Genomic DNA, 19,033 nt, shown 5'->3' with positions numbered 1-19,033 from the left:
TTACTTGGACTGGGAAACTCTCTTAAATATAAAATGATGTTTTACCATAAAAGATGCAAAAATTAGAGGAAGAAATAAATAAATGGTGATGAATAATTAAAAGTACGTTACATTTCTCAACGTTAGGTTATCATCTCATGACTAAGTTAACGTTAAGTTACACAAAATGGTCATAGGAAGTATTAATACACATAACGTTACAGTATTTGGACACTAGAGGGAGACACAGCTCACAAGTATTGTGTTTATATATTTGTACTAGCTAGGTCTGTGTTCTCTTGGGATACAAAATAAACGATTAGAAAAAGGCGAATTATCTGTAGCTACAACACAGTGAAACCTCTGTGTGCTAGCTAGCTTAATGGTAGCAAATAAACATACTACTTCATTGCTATTAGCTAGTTTCTTGCTGTTAGCATTATAGAATCATTGACTAACTTTACTTAAATGTTCTAAAATACAACAGGCTTATAAAAAGAGACGACATATTCGTGTGTCTCAAATTCCAGCGTATAAAATGTGGCAGGTTACCTGACAAATTCAGCTAACGTTAATATAAGTGCGAAACGTTGGCAAATTTAAAATCATCAACGGCTGCTCGGTTCACCTCTGATTAGGTGCTGCCTTAAAGTGCTCTTCGTAAATTCCCCAATTCAAGAATAATCGATTGAAGAGCTAGGCTACTTGTTCTGCCAATTCAATTAAAATTGAAGCTGCAACAAGTTTTCTAATGGCTTTGGTTTTATCAAGGAACGAGATGATTGAAGAGAATGTGCTCACCGCTTAACAAATACAGATTCAGAGCTTAATCAGTTAATTGTCTTAATTTAGCCTCCCAAATGCATCACAGTTGCATTGCACATTAGTTGTAGCTTAGCTTTCCTTCAAATTAAAAACACACCTTGTCAGTGAAGATGGTGTTGCAATGCGAGACTAGTAAATTGACAACCCCAGTAAGTCAACCAGCTGCAACATTAAATTGATGAACATATTAATGCATCAATAATTATAATCCAGTTATATAATATAAATTATTCTGAAATGGGCCATTCTTCATAAAGAGTACTTGCTTTAAGTATTTTGATGCTAATAATTTGTAGCCTACTTTCACTTAGACTAAGTAACTTTTTGAATGCAGAAGTTGTACTATTATATACCATCTAGGCTCACATGTAGCCTACCAACTGCAAGCTATATAATAATTATGATCCAATAATATAATATAATGGGCCATTCTACAAAATGAGTAGGCTACTTTTACATCCTTCTTAAAGTAGGCTAGGCTATATTTTGTAGGCTACTTTTACTTAGGCCTTTTGAATGCAGTACTTTGACTTGTGACAGAGTACTTCTGTAGCGTGGTATTGCTTCTTTTACTTGAGTAATATATCTGAGTAGTAGCCTTCTTCCACCTGTGACTACACACACACATCGGACGCACGCTCCCCCTCGTAAATTCCAACGTTTCCGACAGTCCTTGAACGCAGCACCGGCCGCGCAGTCTCCGTACACTTCGGCACGAGGGGCAACTTCACCGGGAGCCTCCCGCGCCCTCTGCCTGTCGCCCACAACAGCCCGCATCATCACCAGCATCATCATCACTATCCTCATCATCCTCCTCATCAGCATCAGTGTGATGAAGCAGCGGAGGACGGAGACCTTCCTGCTCTGAGACACTGGATCAGCCCGCAGACAGGTAAGGCTACGGAGCTTTTCTTCTACAACCACTCTGGAAAACAATCATTCATTTCAAAACACGCAACTAAAATCCGCTTCTGTTCGGTTTTTATAAAACTAACTGAATGAGTGATGACTTTCATTTAAACTGCACCTCAGAGGTCTAGGAAAATCCATCGAACCGTTTTCTGGTGATGCTCAGTGTGTGGGGTCTGTGGGTAAAAAGCACCAACCTGTCTGTAAAAGAGTAGCAGCTGTGTTTTAGAGCTACACACTGCTATTTAAATTTATTTATATAATCTGCTACCTGCAGTAAACTGGCTACCTGTTGTGTGTGCCATGCAGGTATATCTGAGCTAACTGCACAGTATTGACATTTATTAATCATGGGCTATATGTTGTCATATAAAAATGCATAAAACTAAGGGTTTTGCACCATTGGAGTTAAAAAAAAAAATAAAAAATAGAATAGGAAATGTAAATTTGGGCAAAACAGAGCAGTGGAACATCTCAGAAGTGAGGGTATCACTATATTTGGACATGGATTTCATTTTTATTCCATGTCCTTGGGCTTTAAAAACTTACTGGGTTTATCGGAGGAAGCTGCAATTGAGGAGGTGGTGTTGCTGCTGGCTCTGATTCAGCAGCAGAATTGGAAAATAAAAATGTTTGAAGTGCAGCTGGGGTGATAAGAGGAGAGAGAGAGAGAGAGAGAGAGAGAGAGAGAGAGAGAGAGAGAGAGAGAGAGAGAGTAGAGCGTCGTTCTAGTGAAACATATTTGCATCAATATCCTTTATCTGCAAATAAATGAAATATGGGAATGGAACTGATTGTTAACAGCCCTGGAGGATGGAAATCCGCTGCTCCTTTAAGTGGACCGTCTCCATCATGATGAATCTCATAATGGACAGAAGAAGAGGAGGCATTTTAATATGTGAGGTCACACCAGATGCACATCTTTCATCTGAAAAAGAACGAACATTAAAATGGAAATGAGACTGCAAGGAGAATTCTTTTATTTTTTTGAGATTTTGGCGTGCTTCGTTTTTCTTTTTTAGGTGCAAGTATCTGGCTTCAAACTCAAAGTCTGTGATGCTGCAGTACATCAAGGTGCTTCTGTTATTTATTAGTCTATACAATCAGAAAACGTAAAATGTCCTAAAACCCAACAGGATGTCTTCAGATGTTGTGTTTTGTAGAATATTCCAATTATTATCAATAAGACAACTTAGAAACTGGTATTTGGTCATTTTATCTTGAGAAAAGACTTTAACGATAAATCTATAAATCTAAAGTGCTTTTGCAAGTTTTTGAAAAGATACAACAGATGTTAATAAAGAATAATGGTGCGAAAACAACTGTTTGATTCATCAATTCGTCAATCAGCAGAGAAGTTAATAACTCAAACATTTGCTGGTTGCAGCTTTTTCGTTATACATTTAATACATTTCCATTTGTTGACTATTATAACAATAAATCAGCAATTTTAACACATTCGATTGAATTCTTGCAGTGGTGGAATGTAACTAAGTACAGTTACTCAAGGACTGCACTTACCGTAGAATTTTGAGGTACCTTTTATTCCACTACCCTTGGCTTAAGTTAGCGAGAAATATGGTACTTTTTTACTTCACTACATTTAACTGCCAGCTTTAGTTACTTTGCACATTAAGATTTAACAAACATATGACCAGCCATCCTGCTGCATGAGTGCTTTTATTTTATATTCTTTAAGTAGCCTACATTCTGCTGATACTTATGGTTTTGAATGCATTTTACATTTTTCGATTACTTTCACTTGAGTAAAATATCTGAATAGTTCTTCCAACAGTAATGAAAACAGTTGTTAGTTGTAGCTCCAATGGAACCTTAAAGCTTACCTTGCACGGACGGCAGCTGGATTCTTGCGAAATCACGAGATAACACGAGAATCACGGGATCACATATCACGCGGGATCACATATCACACATATCAGGCTTCAAGTTAATTTGTTTGTGTCCGAAAAGGAGCGGACCGAACCAATCGGTGTCTGTAGCTGCCAGTGAGGAGCTGCCGGCAGCTACAGACATGGTTTAGGTGTGTGTAGTCTCGCATTGCAAGACCTTCCTCCACAGTGCTGCGGAGGAAGGCCTGGCTAGTCCACACAGCATTCTGGGATGGGAGAAAAACGTGCTCTGGTTTATTGGCATTTCTTTAAACCAATAACAATCGTCTTGGGCGGTGCTAAGCACCGAGTGGAGCCACGGTGCCTCTGCAAAATAGTCTCGGGAAGGAACTTGTTTTGGTGGAACGTGTGTACGTTCAAAAGTTGTTTTAGTCGTGCAACAGAAAACTCAGATTGGACAGATAGTCTAGCTGCCAACACAAAGAAATAAGAAGGTAATGGATATCTGGCCCGAAAAGAGTGAAATCCGGCTAGAGCAATCCAGGAAGTGGAACGTCGTGGATATAGGACTAAGGTGTGTGTGACGAACGCTCGTCCAAAACAACAATGGCGGAGAGGATAGACAGATGGGTTCATCCAATCACCTGACAGGTATTCTTTTGTGAAAGTGCCTTCCCAAACGGTTTCCAATGACAGCTTCTCAGGTGGTTCTGAAACCATGGGCTCGTCAGGTAACCTTAAAGGTACCCTGTAGTTGGTTTTCACCACTAGTGGCGCTATGGAGCAATGTTGGTTAATGTGCAAAGAAGTGCAGCAATGCGCCAACAAAGGCAATGAAGAAGAAGACTGCTAGAAAGAAAAGATGTACGTCAACAACAGGGGTGGGGGGGGAATCGATACGGCAGAGTATCGCGATATTTTCTGTGGCAATACTGAATCGATACGCAGACGCCAAGTATCGATCTATTATTATACATGTGTTGGTCAGTTTGTCTGCTTGACAATCCCATTTTGCAGCAATACAATTGAAGTGAGATGAACAAACAGAGATAAAACAGATTGCAGAGTTGACAAAGTTTCCTTTTGGGGACATCATTTGAAATTGGGAAAAATTTGAAGTTGGAAAAAAGGTAATAAATTGCAATTTATCGCAGAATATTGCCATTTGTTTAAAATCGCAATAACATCGCATTGTGACATAAGTATGGTGATGATATCGTATCGTGAGGCCTCTGGTGATTCCCACACCTAGTAAACAATGCACAATTTAAAACATTTCTTTTTTTAATAGGCTTTGCAAAAATAAAAACACAATGAATTTAGGTAAGAATTAACAAATGTAAACATAACTTTTGATGGTTGAAACTCAACAGGGCACCTTTAGTATAATTATATATCTGCGTTGTGTGAGTTAAGGATCAATTTCGGTTGTGTTGTTGAAAAACGATTGATTCAATCGAGCAACATCTAATACATGAAGGACCGAGGAGTCTTCACTACCCTGTTCCCACGGGACCAGTAGTACCAGGGGAGCTCGTGGGATTTAGAAATGACGGGGTAAGCAGAGTCTGTATTTTACTTGAATTTACTGACATTATCCCACACATATGATGCCAAGGCTCTGTAGAAACGCAGCCAACATGACCCTAAATCACAAAGATGCACAGATTCACACGGGACTAATATTATCATACAACCTCTGTTTGGCGAAATATGGTAGGTAATTACTGACATGGCAGATTCGCGCATGGATTAAGATCACAGACAACCTCCGTAATTATTACAAAGTACGAGAGGTCCCCAGGTAATACTAGTCCAGTGCGAATAGGGCTTTAGGTGGGATTTACTTCAACACAAGTAAAATCCAAAATAAAACAGGGCTCCAGCGTAAAATAGTTAGTTTAAAGAATGAAGAATTTTACCCTGTGCTCAATTCAATGCCTATTGTGTTTGGAACCACCAGTTATGCAGCTAAAAATGTAAAGAGTCCTGACATTTCATTCCTCTGTTGAGGCAAAAAAGCGGCTTCCCGCAGACTAAACCGGCAGAAGTTACCACAGTTGTTCAGGCCTAATGGCTCTAAATAAGACCGTGTTACTATTCAGCTCGAAAAGAAGGAAGAAAAGGAAAAACTCCAGAGAAGCTTACGGTCTGGCATCAACGTTTAAATTCTTGTGTCTGTTCTGCTTCGGTGAATGCACTTCTCAGAGATCAGACGGGGATCATGTGCCGAGCGCCTCTTCTCCAGTTGCTACCTCCGTGAGACCGGCCGGACTGACCGCACACATTCCCTCCAGAGGAACAGTACCAGCCTCTGATGAGGAAATAAAGGCTGCATTGTCTCCGCGCTGCTCACGACAAAGGGAGCAGAAGCAATCTGAGGTTTCACAGAGAAAGTCTCACAACAACAACCAGTCCTGACGGCGGTAATTGCTGCGTAGCGCCACACATGAATACCCCCCCCACAAATCAGCCCTCGGGCCTCGCTTGTGCATCCAGGCAAAGGGCACTACTCAGACAATCAGAGGCATCCTATCTCAAACGCTCGTACCCATGGCAACAGCAAACTGCGGGTCGGATTGTATTAAAAGTGTTTCTGATAACTTGTCACGTGTGAAGTCTAGTGAGCCGGTCCTGCTGGCTGGTTTTTAAAGAGGCAATATGTTTGTAGTAATATTGGTCCCAAGATATAAGAAAAATAATGGATGAGGTGGAGGTGAAGGACGCCATGATGGCACACTGTGGCATGGCGTCTCCTCTGCTGAGACTCTGGTCATAACATTAGTCAAAGCAGCTGTAATCTTTATTTTAAAACGTTCACTTTGTAGTGTTGAAGCTAAGGAGAATTATCAGCCGAATCTGCAGCTCCAGGAGCTTTAAGGAGCCTTGTTTAGCTGTCTGACCCACACAGTACTATCCTATATTATCTCATCAATACGCCAGCAAAGGCAGTGAAGAAGTAGATCGCAAGCTCGTAAAGATCATTGGAAACAATGCAGGTTTTATGTTCAGATGTTCAAAACGTCGACTGCGCAAATGAGGACGGAAATGCACGCAGCACAATTTTCAGAGCTCAAGGAGCCACACTGTGAGTTTAAGTGGGAAACACCGAATGTAGCCTAAACAGAAACGTTTGTCCACAGGGCACCTTTCAGAAAAATGATGTGGGTTGCTAAAATGTGCCAAAACGATACGTGAGAGATTGTACACTATCCAAAATACTTTCACAGAAAATGTCGTCGGTGTTTTAACGTGTGATGTATGATGTTTAAATTAGAAAAATATTGTACAAATGTAGTAGTGAACAAGACTAAGAAGTAGTCATAGTTATTGGTAATTTCTCTCCTGATATTGGAACGGTAATTAGAAAGTATTACTGTAAGGAATGATACCCCGGTCACATCAGCCAACTTAAGCCAAAAATAAGCCAAAGGAAACAGCAGACATACAGAGTGGAGACAGCTGATTGATTGGTGATCAGCAGCATGTGTTTTCCTTCTAGGATGACTGAGGTAATGAACTCTCTGGAGCCCGGTACAGAGGACTTCAGCGGGGGTGGAGCAGAAGCAGATCAGGCCGCAGTATCCTTCCAGGTGTGTTTGTGTGTGTGTGTGTGTGTGTGTGTGTGTGTGTGTGTGTGTGTGTGTGTGTTGCAGTCCTGTTTTATTGGAGTAGACAGCACACAGTGGTGAGTCGCAGGAGTAAAATGTGGGTTGACGTGACGAAGGTGATTATGTGGACTCAGTCCTGCGGGAGTAAATGCAGTTGTGAATTATCCCGTGAGCTTCGGGGAGAAGGGGGGTAGAGCTATTGCGACTGGTGACGTCTCTCTCCGTTTTATATAGGCTTACACACATGAGAACCACTAATCTATATGCCAAATTCCCTGAATATTAGTGCAGATTCCCTCTGGCTTAGTTTCACCAAGATACGGACAATATTTGCTTGAACTAGCTAGCTAGACTATGACTTCATTATAGATGAGAGAAACACTATGAGCAACCAAGTTAAGAGAGTTCTGAAAACCTGTTTAGGTTTACGAGCTGCTCATAAGCACAGCGCATGATGATATACATCGCAGTCAGGCAGAGATTAAAGTTGATTCAGCCACTTACTCTTAATTTCGCTGACACACCCGTACCCGGTACGTACGCTTTGACAGCTAGTGAAGTGATATCTGATTTGATTTGATTTATTTTGGATTTGACAAACAACATAATCCAAATGATAGCATGTTATTTCCAACATGGTCCTTGGTTTTAGAACATAACAATAACACATAACAAAGACCTATTGCAGGACAAAGACAATAACATATAATACAGATCATCCAAGGTTAATATATATATATATATATAATATATATATATATATATATATATATATATATATATATCAAAGAACCATAGCAACGTACCAGAGAAATGGTACAGCCCAATGGGGGGTGAGGGTTTGAAAATCGTATTTCATTAGATTATTTCCTGAATTGTTGGTATGTGATGGTAATACCTCATTTAACTACATACAATTTTGGATTGGCTAACATTATATTTTATTAAATTTTTTTCAGTACCCCCCAAACTATTATTTTCATCCCTTTTGGGAGGGTCCAAGTCTCATCTAGGGGGGTCGGACCCCCCCCCAATACCCCCAGTAATTCGAACAGTGAGTAAATGGTATGAGTCTTATCCAGCTGAGTGATTTATCATCTACTACTGTACGATTTATTTTTATAAGCATAATGTACCATCATTAAGTTTAAAGCGTGATCACTCATGCTTTCTTTTATGGTGCCGGTGAGATTGTTCTGTTTGATAAATTTAGTATGATATCTGCTGGAATTGACTTTCTTTGGTAAAAACAGCTCAAGATAACTACAACGAAATGGATTGACTTTTTTACTTTTTGTTTTTAGATGTATGAACATATAACCATTAGAGTCAGGACCTGTTTCCCATTCAAATATATTAATTCAAATGCAGTTAAAACAATGTTTATAGGTAACTTAGACAGCTAAATAATGTGCAGTTTTCCACTAAATTTAAAAATTGAGTAGACCTCTTTACGTCTCTTGTCCTGTAAATAACCAGGGTTGGTATGTATATATACATACATACATATATAACATAATTGATCAAAATGTTCATGCTCATATTAACCATGTCAATATCAGTTGTCAATGTATAATATATCAGCTAAGAGTGTAATATAATATCTAGGAATTCTGTTAAATTTGAAACAAAGTCAAAACATAAAAAATATAAACCTGCCAGTGCACTTTTCATGGAAATCTCTCTTTTGGAATAACAGAAGAAATGAAACATGAAGTTTGTTCACATTCGAGCATTTTCACTTTCACTTAAAACAGTAGCTATATTATTTTTTTTACTTATTTAAGGTTTTTATGAATACTATCCTTAATAGCATATATTGATATTGCTAACATACAGTGCCTTGCGAAAGTATTCGGCCCCCTTGAACGTTTCGACCTTTTGCCACATTTCAGGCCTCAAACATAAAGATATAAAACTGTAATTTTTTGTGAAGAATCAACAACAAGTGGGTCCCAATTATGAAGTGGAACGAAATTTATTGGCTATTTCAAACTTTTTTAACAAATAAAAAACTGAAAAAGTGGGCGTGCTAAATTATTCAGCCCCTTTACTTTCAGTGCAGCAAACTCTCTCCAGAAGTTCAGTGAGGATCTCTGAATGATCCAATGTTGACCTACATGACTAATGATGATAAATAGAATCCAGCTGTGTGTAATCAAGTCTCCGTATAAATGCACCTGCTCTGTGATAGTCTCAGAGGTCCGTGTAAAGCGCAGAGAGCATCATGAAGAACAAGGAACACACCAGGCAGGTCCGAGATACTGTGCTGGAGAAGTTTAAAGCCGGATTTGGATACAAAAAGATTTCCCAAGCTTTAAACATCCCAAGGAGCACTGTGCAAGCGATAATATTGAAATGGAAGGAGTATCAGACCACTACAAATCTACGAAGACCCGGCCGTCCCTCTAAACTTTCAGCTCATACAATGAGAAGACTGATCAGAGATGCAGCCAAGAGGCCCATGATCACTCTGGATGAACTGCAGAGATCTACAGCTGAGGTGGGAGACTCTGTCCATAGGACAACAATCAGTCGTATACTGCACAAATCTGGCCTTTATGGAAGAGTGGCAAGAAGAAAGCCATTTCTTAAAGATATCCATAAAAAGTGTCGTTTAAAGTTTGCCAAAAGCCACCTGGGAGACACACCAAACATGTGGAAGAAGGTGCTGTGGTCAGATGAAACCAAAATCGAACTTTTGGCAACAATGCAAAACGTTATGTTTGGCGTAAAAGCAACACAGCTCATCACCCTGAACACACCATCCCCACTGTCAAACATGGTGGTGGCAGCATCATGGTTTGGGCCTGCTTTTCTTCAGCAGGGACAGGGAAGATGGTTAAAATTGATGGGAAGATGGATGGAGCCAAATACAGGACCATTCTGGAAGAAAACCTGATGGAGTCTGCAAAAGACCTGAGACTGGGACGGAGATTTGTCTTCCAACAAGACAATGATCCAAAACATAAAGCAAAATCTACAATGGAATGGTTCACAAATAAACATATCCAGGTGTTAGAATGGCCAAGTCAAAGTCCAGACCTGAATCCAATCGAGAATCTGTGGAAAGAACTGAAAACTGCTGTTCACAAACGCTCTCCATCCAACCTCACTGAGCTCGAGCTGTTTTGCAAGGAGGAATGGGCAAAAATGTCAGTCTCTCGATGTGCAAAACTGATAGAGACATACCCCAAGCGACTTACAGCTGTAATCGCAGCAAAAGGTGGCGCTACAAAGTATTAACTGAAGGGGGCTGAATAATTTTGCACGCCCAATATTTCAGTTTTTTATTTGTTTAAAAGGTTTGAAATATCCAATAAATTTCGTTCCACTTCATGATTGTGTCCCACTTGTTGATTCTTCACAAAAAATTACAGTTTTATATCTTTATGTTTGAGGCCTGAAATGTGGCAAAAGGTAGAAAAGTTCAAGGGGGCCGAATACTTTCGCAAGGCACTGTAACATAGGTATGTAGTATATACATTTTTTTGTTTGTTTCAGCATGATGGTGTTAGATACAATGAATGTCGGGTAGTCTTAATTATGACAAGGTGTGCATGAACTGTTTTGACAGAAGTAATGCAGCTCTGACATGTCACATTTGGAGGCCTGCTATTGGCTGATTTAGAGCTTGATGAAAGGCATTTTGGGTCGACCTAATTGTAGTTTTACATGATGTAGCACCAATGAATCACACTTTGCTAAATGTTTCTTTCAGCTTCTTTATACAAAGCTTCTAAGTCCCAGTTTTATACATCCTAACTAGACCAACGATGTGTCGAAATATTTAGATATTTTGATATCTGATTAGAAAATAGAAAAGCTTATGCACATTTTCAAGTCCAGCTGCAAATCTTTCATCTGATACACAAAGTTGTCCTAATCCGATTTTTACCGCATTGTTGTTCTTCCACATGTTATGAATAATGATGTTCATAACCCTCCAGTTAAACCTTACATAAGCTTTAAACAGATCTTCCCGGATACCCATGAAAGATATCCAAAGCTGTCCAAGAGGCTTCCCTCCATCGTGGTCGAGCCGATGGATGGAGCCGAGGTGGAGAGCGGCGAGCTCCGCTGGCCGCCGGACGAACCGAGCTCTCCGGACGGCCAAACGGAGAGACCGAGTGCAGACGAACAAACAGAGAGGCCGAGTGCGGACGAACAAACGGAGAGGCAGAGTGCAGACGAACAAACTGCAGGTGAGGAGGAGGGGGAGGTCACTGAGAGGTTGTTTTATTTGGTGTGATGCCACAGTGGAAAGGTTCCTTTCTGTTATTAATTTATTATTGACCCAGGGCACTTTTTCGCGCAGAAACTCGAGTGAGGATAATGACCTCTTCTGAAGAGTCCATCATGTTTTTTTTTTCTACTTGGTTACTAGTAACTGTGCGGAGGAGGGGTGGGGGTGGTGCGCGACCACGGCTCGTGTCATGTGGATGCAACAGCAGCGGTGTTGTAATTACTTAGAATTCCTCATGGGGGAGGCAGAAACTACGCACTATAGCTTTAAGTCGATTTTTCTCGGCTCGAGGGAAGTTTTTCAAATATAAAAAGTTCATGGATTAAAAATTGAGAATAGAAAGGCTCATAATCGACACAAGGTGTCATGGCAGCAGTTTTACAGACGTCTCTTTTACAATGCAATACCACTGGACACTGGACAAAATCAGCGGAAAGGCTGTGCGCTGTTCTTGGGGGCCTGACATCCCGCTGTCGGGTATTCTAATTCACCATAATACCCGGCTCGCTCTACAGGATCCCTTACATACATAGCATTTTACTGTTGCAAGAGCTAGTTTTAAGTGCTTTATATACAGTTGGTAAGTTTGGTCCAGAGGCTCCAAACCTTGGCGTCGGGCCCCTCCAAAGGGTCACCTGATAAATTGGGGTTGTTGAATGAGGTTGTGAGATAAATAATGGGAGAGGGACTAATAACAATTTTGTATTTACTTTTGAAGCTGTTGGTGAAATATTGAATCATTTGACCTCTTTAGGCCTCCGATATTTATTTAAATATATCCATCTGACAGGTTTAGAGGGGAAATGATCCTTTGGTGGAACTGATAACAACTGATAGTCATCTGAAATATGACAAGGAGCCCCAACTACACACTGATTTTAAAAAAAAGCTCACCAGCCAGAACAGTTGTGAGTCACTGGTTTAATTTTGCACACTCTATTTTATTTAACATAAGCTTATCATAAGTGTTTTTTATTTCAAATCACAATACAGTAACTAATAAATATAGCCGTCAAATAATTGTTGTGCAGTGAATAATAATACAATAAGACAATATTTTCCTCTGAAATGTAGTGAGTAGTCAAAATTATACTTTAGTAGAGTACTTGAGTAAATGTATTTAGTTACTCCGACTGGGTTCATACAGTCATGCAAGCAGCTGTTGAGTGTCTCTCCAAACATGAGGAGCTTCGTCAGCGTCAGAAATAACAAGAACACACATCCGTCTCTTTAAACCCATAAAAGGTTACTTCCTGTAATTACTTCTTTGCGCTAGCGACGCACTTCATTCTCACCTGAATGAAGGACGAAAGTATAGTGATTATACTGCGGCACAGAAATCTGATGATATGCATGACTGAGATGAAAAATGAATTGTAACATTGAGTCAGTCGCTGCTGGAGTCATACAGCTCGGGATTAACACGATTCTCCACTCAGGGGGAATCATTAGAGGGAACACACTTTTTAGCTCAGTGCATGCCATCCAGTGTGGATCAGCAGCTTTCCTTGAACTTGATCAGCATTCATGCTGCTTCTGAGGACCACGTGATGCTGTGAAATGCAGCTGAACAGAAGCATTCACCACATTTGATACATAGATTTGGGGATTGTTGCCAACAAAGCTGTAAGAGAATATCAGTTGTATTCAAACTCATTTTAAAAGGGACATCCTATCTAGATAGTTTTTGTTATTTTCCAGGGTTTCCCCCAGTGTACTGTAAGCCTGGTGGCCCACCGGGCCTAAGTTGCCCCCCACCGGGCCTAAAACACTGGGAATTGTTGTTTAATGTATTTTTAAGACGTTTTTTAATCTACAGTTACAGTGAGGCTACTTGATTGGAAATTTAGACAGAGTCATATTTTCAAATCTCAGTTAAACTCCCTAGCGCGACTTATAAAGGTGCTGTAGGTAAGCCCTTATAAAACTAATGGTCTGTCATATTTGCTGAAACTGACCCTATGTTCCAGTAGAACTGGTAATTAAAAAAATAAATCCAGCTCCTCTGGCACCACCTACAGCCTGTAGTGTGATTTGCAAAAATCCACAGCTCCCTGTTCAGATGCACCAATCGGGGCCGGGGGGGTGTCTAACTGCGTGTCAATCACTGCTCATGCACATGCATTCATTCTCTCTTGTGGTGGGAGGGGCTTAGGAGACTGTTTTGGGCTTTAGTGGAAAGGTGGGAGGGACTGAGAAGTCCTGGATCTTCGCAATCCTACCTTAAATGTTGGTCCCTATTAAATCTGTCTTATAGCTTTTTAAAAGTCCATATTTCTGTTATCACCGAAACTTTTTGGCTCTACATTAATGCTGCCATCAGTGTTGTGACTGCCTCCAGAGGAACCCTCCTCCAAAATAAAGACACTTGCCACTGGGCTAAACAAATTTTCTGGGGGGAAACTTATTAAGGATCTGGGCCCTTTTTAATTAAAGTTGCAACATGAGATTATTTCCTCTCCTATTGATTCTTACACAATAAACTAACCAGAACCAACTGCATACAATGACTCCTGTGCTTGAGCATGCAGGAGACCTGTAGGACTCAGAAATATAACTACAATTTGAAAGCGACAATCATTTAAAAGAAATGTGTGGCCACTGTTTATGTATACTGTAAATTGCTTTTGTAAAACCCGGTCCTGATTTTCAGATCCATCAGAAATAAGACGATGAAAAAACAAGAATGGTAAAGCTTGAAAACACTTGTGTGTAGCATATTTAAAGTATTTAGTGTACAGGGTTCACAGTACAGCTTACTTACTTTCCCTCTTGCGCCGCCATGAGGTTCCATTAGTGGTTTTGAGTGAAATGTGTCAACAACAATTGAATGGATTGCTGTGAAATTTAGTACAGACATTCATGTTCCCCTCAGGATCAACTTTGGTGATCAACAACACTTCTAATTTGTCTAATGCTTTGGTTTATGACCAAATACCTGCAAAAGTATTGACATTCCCATCAGCCTCAGCTGTACTAATTGGCAAATGTTACCATGCTAACCAAGACATTCTCACTCCCATCGTGTGAAATATGGGCGCTTGGGCATGTGCCTTTGGGCTTTGTAAAGTCTCCTTTAGTGTCATATTTAGACGAACTTGGTCGGGGCTCCTGGCGTCACTTTTGATGCTCTGGGTCGGGACGTACGTTTAACTGACATACGGCACAAGAATGGGACAGTTAGCTTTAGGAAAAGGTGGCGGGTGGGGTTACAAAATTTACATTTCAATGACACGCAGGTCTCCTGGGTGAAAGTCCTGTGTTGTTTGACCCATCTACCACCACAACCAACCTCCTCACGCAGCATTTCGGTCTTTTATACTACTAGCTACCATTGTCGCTTTTAATATTGCGTCATCTCAAAGCGCCGCGGAGCTGCTGCTCTGCCCGGTGCGTCCCGTACACATGCTGAAGGGTGATTTTTGCGTCGGTATATCTGACGCTGAGAGTCACTGCCCAAGCGTCTGTTTTTAACCAGTTGGGAGTGAGAAATGGGCTAAAATGCTAGTCTAAGAATGCTAGTCTGTTTTTAAAGCATCTCTGTGTCCGAGTACAGTCTCACAGAGCGGCTGGCATGGCTGCGGAGTCTTGTTTTTAGATTTAGATTTATTAGACAGTAAAAGAAATAAATGCATAACAAGATGCCAACACAGTGACATTGTACATTTATCAGAGCTGTCGAGGATAACACAAGAAAGTTACAAACTTATTTCCATTGTGGTCCTCGTTATAGTCTGACAAAGATGTCCAGGCAAGCTACAGATGACTAAAAGGTACCTTATGTACACTCAACCACATCCAAATACAAAATAAATACAAATATATACGCTGTAATAATAAATATTCATTTAAGACTACATAAAAGATTGAATCTAATTAGCATTTAACAACCATTCACCACATGCTCGATTAAAATTGATTGTTGAATGTGCAGAGTACCGTAACACAAGTCCTGTGAAAGTATCTGCAGTGGTAGTTGGATCCGGAGAAGGGTTTCAAAGTCAGCTTTATATCTTGTTGAAAGATTGGGGAGTGATCCAGCATCTGCATGTTTTTTTTTTTTCTCCAGATGAGGACCAGTCGAATGTCGACGCGGACCAAGAGGCTTCAGGGGCGGAGATTCAGGACTCCAACTGAACAAACGCTCTTCCTGCGTAATCCACTGTGAGTGTGTTACTGTGAGTGTGTCCAGACTCGGATGGATGAAAAAGAGTCCAATAGAAGAGCACGTTGCATTGATAGAAAGATCACGGAGACATTGTAGAGAGGGTAGAGAAACAGATTTCCAAACCCCAGCTCACGGGCTTGGATCCAGAGTCGTGTTAAATACATTTACAGAAGGTGTTTAGGTTTTTTTCGTGCACGCTTCTTCCTCTGACGGAGGAGGTTATTCTGACACATGTGAGATTATAAAGATGATTGAAGGGATCACATTCCGGTTTGCCTTTTGGCTACTTTCTTTTCACGAGAAGCTGCCTTGAAATGAAGAAAATATAGTCTTGGCAGAAGACGAAGTTTTTAATGTCAGAATTCAAGCACCTATTCTCCAGTTTAAGTATTTGAGGGTTTTGTCGTCTATTAAGACTGTTGTCATATTTCCAGCTTTGTGATTTTGATGTTTTTAATTTTAATAAACGAAATGTTCTCTCTCTGGCTCCAAGCCCTCGTCGTCCACGATATCATCTGGTCTGGACAGGTGTTTCTAAATGCTGTCTTAAGTATTTAGGTCATGTGTGCCATATTACTACTACTACTACTGTATTTTGTGCACAGTTTTTACATTAACTCTAGATGTAAATTACATCACTGTATGGTAAGTGCTGATTGCTGTAGTTTTGGTGATGCTTGGTCTCACTAGTCACTTTGTAATAATAGCTAGGATGTTTTAAAGAACAGTGTTTGATGAAGAACGCCTTCATCGCTTTATTCGATGTTATTACGCAATATTACTTTTAATAAATTATAATATGTCGTCTTCATACAATTGGTGTTAAAGAGAATGTAATTGTGTTCTGTTTTACTTATTGGAGCAATATGTTCACAGGAATTTTAAAGGCAGTCCATTTTGTTACAGAAGTTAAAAATAACCAGTATATTTTAGACGTGTGTCGCTTGTCACAGACATGATATTTTTTAAATTATTGGAAGCCTAAAATATTGCACAAGTAATAAACCTTTTCAAAGTTCTTAAACCGCTCTTTCATTTACTGTCCCTGTGGTTTGTGATGGTCAAAGGGAAGGTAAGGTTTACTCTGACTGGTTGGGATTCCTGTATTCAAAAACCGCCTACTATACTAGCAGTACATACTGATTTGGCCCAAATGTAGCATATAGCATTCAGTATGCAAACAAAAGCTAAATCTGCAGTATGCCAATGTTACCTGGATGTCATACTGATTTGGAAAATTCTCAAGTATGTATGCATCAGACCAGTTAGGACTGTGCAGATAATTGAATTTTAATCGTGATTTTGATTTTGGCTCCTAATGATCACAAAAACAATGTAATCGAGAAAAACTATAATTTTGCACATTAAATTTTTTCAAGTAAACTATTAATTATCTTGTGTTCTGAAGAACACGTTCACTTTCGCCCCTCCCAAAGGCTAAACTCACTCAGCCAATAGTCAGCGAGGTCCTGTTTGTGGTATCTGGTAGCATTTCAAAATCAGCGCGAGTGAAGATGGCGGAGGGAAAGAAACAGCGTTTGGTGAGCAAGAAGGGGACAACCAATTCCACTGTCTGGTAAAGGTTCGGATTTCAAGTCAACAAGTAATCATGTTAAAGGTTCCATGACATGGTGCTCTTTGGATGCTTTTATATAGACCTTAGTGGTCCCCTAATACTGTATCTGAAGTCTCTTTTATATAGACCTTAGTGGTCCCCTAATACTGTATCTGAAGTCTCTTTTATATACACCTTAGTGGTCCCCTAATACTGTATCTGAAGTCTCTTTTATATAGACCTTAGTGGTCCCCTAATACTGTATCTGAAGTCTCTTTTATATAGGCCTTAGTGGTCCCCTAATACTGTATCTGAAGTCTCTTTTATATAGACCTTAGTGGTGTCCTAATACTGTATCTGAGTCTCTTTTATATAGACCTTAGTGTCCCCTAATACTTATCGAAGTCTCTTTTATATAGACCTTAGTGGTCCCCTAATACTGTATCTGAAGTCTCTTTTATATAGACCTTAGTGGTCTCCTAATACTGTATCTGAAGTCTCTTTTATATAGACCTTAGTGGTCCCCTAATACTGTATCTGAAGTCTCTTTTATATAGACCTTAGTGGTCTCCTAATACTGTATCTGAAGTCTCTTTTATATAGACCTTAGTGGTCTCCTAATACTGTATCTGAAGTCTCTTTCCCAAAATTCAGCATTGGTGCCAGTCCCACAATGAGCTTTCCTTAGTATGTACCATTTCTGTGTCTGTAACTATTGAGGAGGAGAGAGGGGGGGCACGGTGGAGGGTGGGGGTGTGGCCTTGACCAACTGCCACTTTGCTCATTTGAAAGCCATGATGTCTCTCTCTCATGGGCAGGCCAAATTCTCTGGGTGGGCAAAGCAGAGAAAGGGGAGGTAACCTTGCTCCTTATGACCTCATAAGGAGAAGATTCCAGATCGGCCCATCTGAGCTTTCATTTTCTCAAATGCAGAGCAGGATACCCAGGGCTCGGTTTACACCTATCACCATTTCTAGCCACTGGGGGACCATAGGCAGGCTGGGGGAACGCATATTAATGTTAAAAAAAACTCATAAAGTGAAATTTTCATGCCATGGGACCTTTAAATAATCATAATTTAATTATTGACCAAAATAATTGTGATTATGATTTTTTTTCTGTTATCGAGCAGCACTAGGACCAGTCTACCTCACGGACTATGTCCCACAATGCAAAGCGCTGGAACGGTCACAACAAGCCGTGCAATTGCTTACTTTCACTTTCCAAAACTGGAAACCGGCCAAGCCTGGCCTAGCATACTTAAAAAAAACATCCTGCAAAAATCAGATGAGAAAACACATTCAAATACAGATACACACTGCATGTAGCATATATACGAGGGACACTTGAAGGTGCTGTAGGTAGGATTGTGAAGATCCAGGACTTAGCCAAAAAATTTGAATATTAACAACTCAGTCCCTCCACCCTTTTCCACTAAAGCCCAAAACGGTCTCCTAAGAATGCGTGTGCATGAGCAGTGATTGACACGCAGTTAGACACCCCCCCTGGCCCTGATTGGTGCATCTGAACAGGGAGCTGTGGATTTTTGCAAATCACACTACAGGCTGTAGGTGGGGCCAGAGGAGCCGGATTACCTGCTTCATCTACTCGGACATAGGGTCAGTTTCAGCAAATATGACAGAAAGTGAGTTTTATAAGGCTTACCTACTGCACATTTAATAGTGATGCACACGGCTAGAAAAAGCTAGTTGTTGCCATGGTTTGTGAAGTTATTAAAGACGGCTGTCTGTACAGTAAGTGGGGTTGGAAAATGAGCTAAATTGCAATTTCTTTTTTGGTGGGACAACAAGAATACCGTACTCAAGGGAGAGGATCTGCTGCTTTATACTGATGCTGAGACACATCTGGATCCAACCATGTTATCTATAA

General features: G+C 40.3%; 1 protein-coding gene and 1 long non-coding RNA gene across 3 annotated transcripts in view; one reads left to right on the top strand and one right to left on the bottom strand.

Moving 5' to 3' along the window:
• The window catches only part of LOC120549536, a 29,653-nt gene extending 29,019 nt beyond the window's left edge, over nucleotides 1-634 (bottom strand). For both annotated transcript variants that reach the window (XR_005637400.1, XR_005637401.1), the window contains exon 1: nucleotides 532-634. This is a non-coding gene — a long non-coding RNA (uncharacterized LOC120549536). The remainder of the gene's footprint in view (nucleotides 1-531) is intronic.
• Nucleotides 635-1,523: 889 nt separating this feature from the next.
• si:dkeyp-72h1.1 (uncharacterized protein LOC799956 homolog) lies at nucleotides 1,524-16,080 on the top strand. Its single transcript, XM_039784958.1, has 4 exons — nucleotides 1,524-1,696; nucleotides 7,066-7,144; nucleotides 11,151-11,379; nucleotides 15,490-16,080. The coding sequence occupies exons 2-4, from the start codon at nucleotides 7,067-7,069 to the stop codon at nucleotides 15,555-15,557; spliced, it is 375 nt and encodes a 124-aa protein (XP_039640892.1). The 5' UTR covers nucleotides 1,524-1,696; nucleotide 7,066; the 3' UTR covers nucleotides 15,558-16,080.
• The last annotated feature ends 2,953 nt before the right edge of the window (nucleotides 16,081-19,033 follow it).

This window comes from Perca fluviatilis, chromosome 20 (genome assembly GCF_010015445.1).
Source record: "Perca fluviatilis chromosome 20, GENO_Pfluv_1.0, whole genome shotgun sequence".
Lineage (NCBI taxonomy): Eukaryota > Metazoa > Chordata > Actinopteri > Perciformes > Percidae > Perca > Perca fluviatilis.
Note: the sequence above shows the minus strand (reverse complement) of the source record. Positions and strands in the feature narration are given on the sequence as shown.

Bases quoted from the DNA above. Each gene is read 5' to 3' on its own strand.
- si:dkeyp-72h1.1 (XM_039784958.1), top strand. From the start codon at position 7,067: ATGACTGAGGTAATGAACTCTCTGGAGCCCGGTACAGAGGACTTCAGC. The intron at 7,145-11,150 runs GTATCCTTCCAG...AGCTTTAAACAG, and splicing joins CAGAAGCAGATCAGGCCGCA to ATCTTCCCGGATACCCATGA. The intron at 11,380-15,489 runs GTGAGGAGGAGG...TTTTTTCTCCAG, and splicing joins TGCAGACGAACAAACTGCAG to ATGAGGACCAGTCGAATGTC.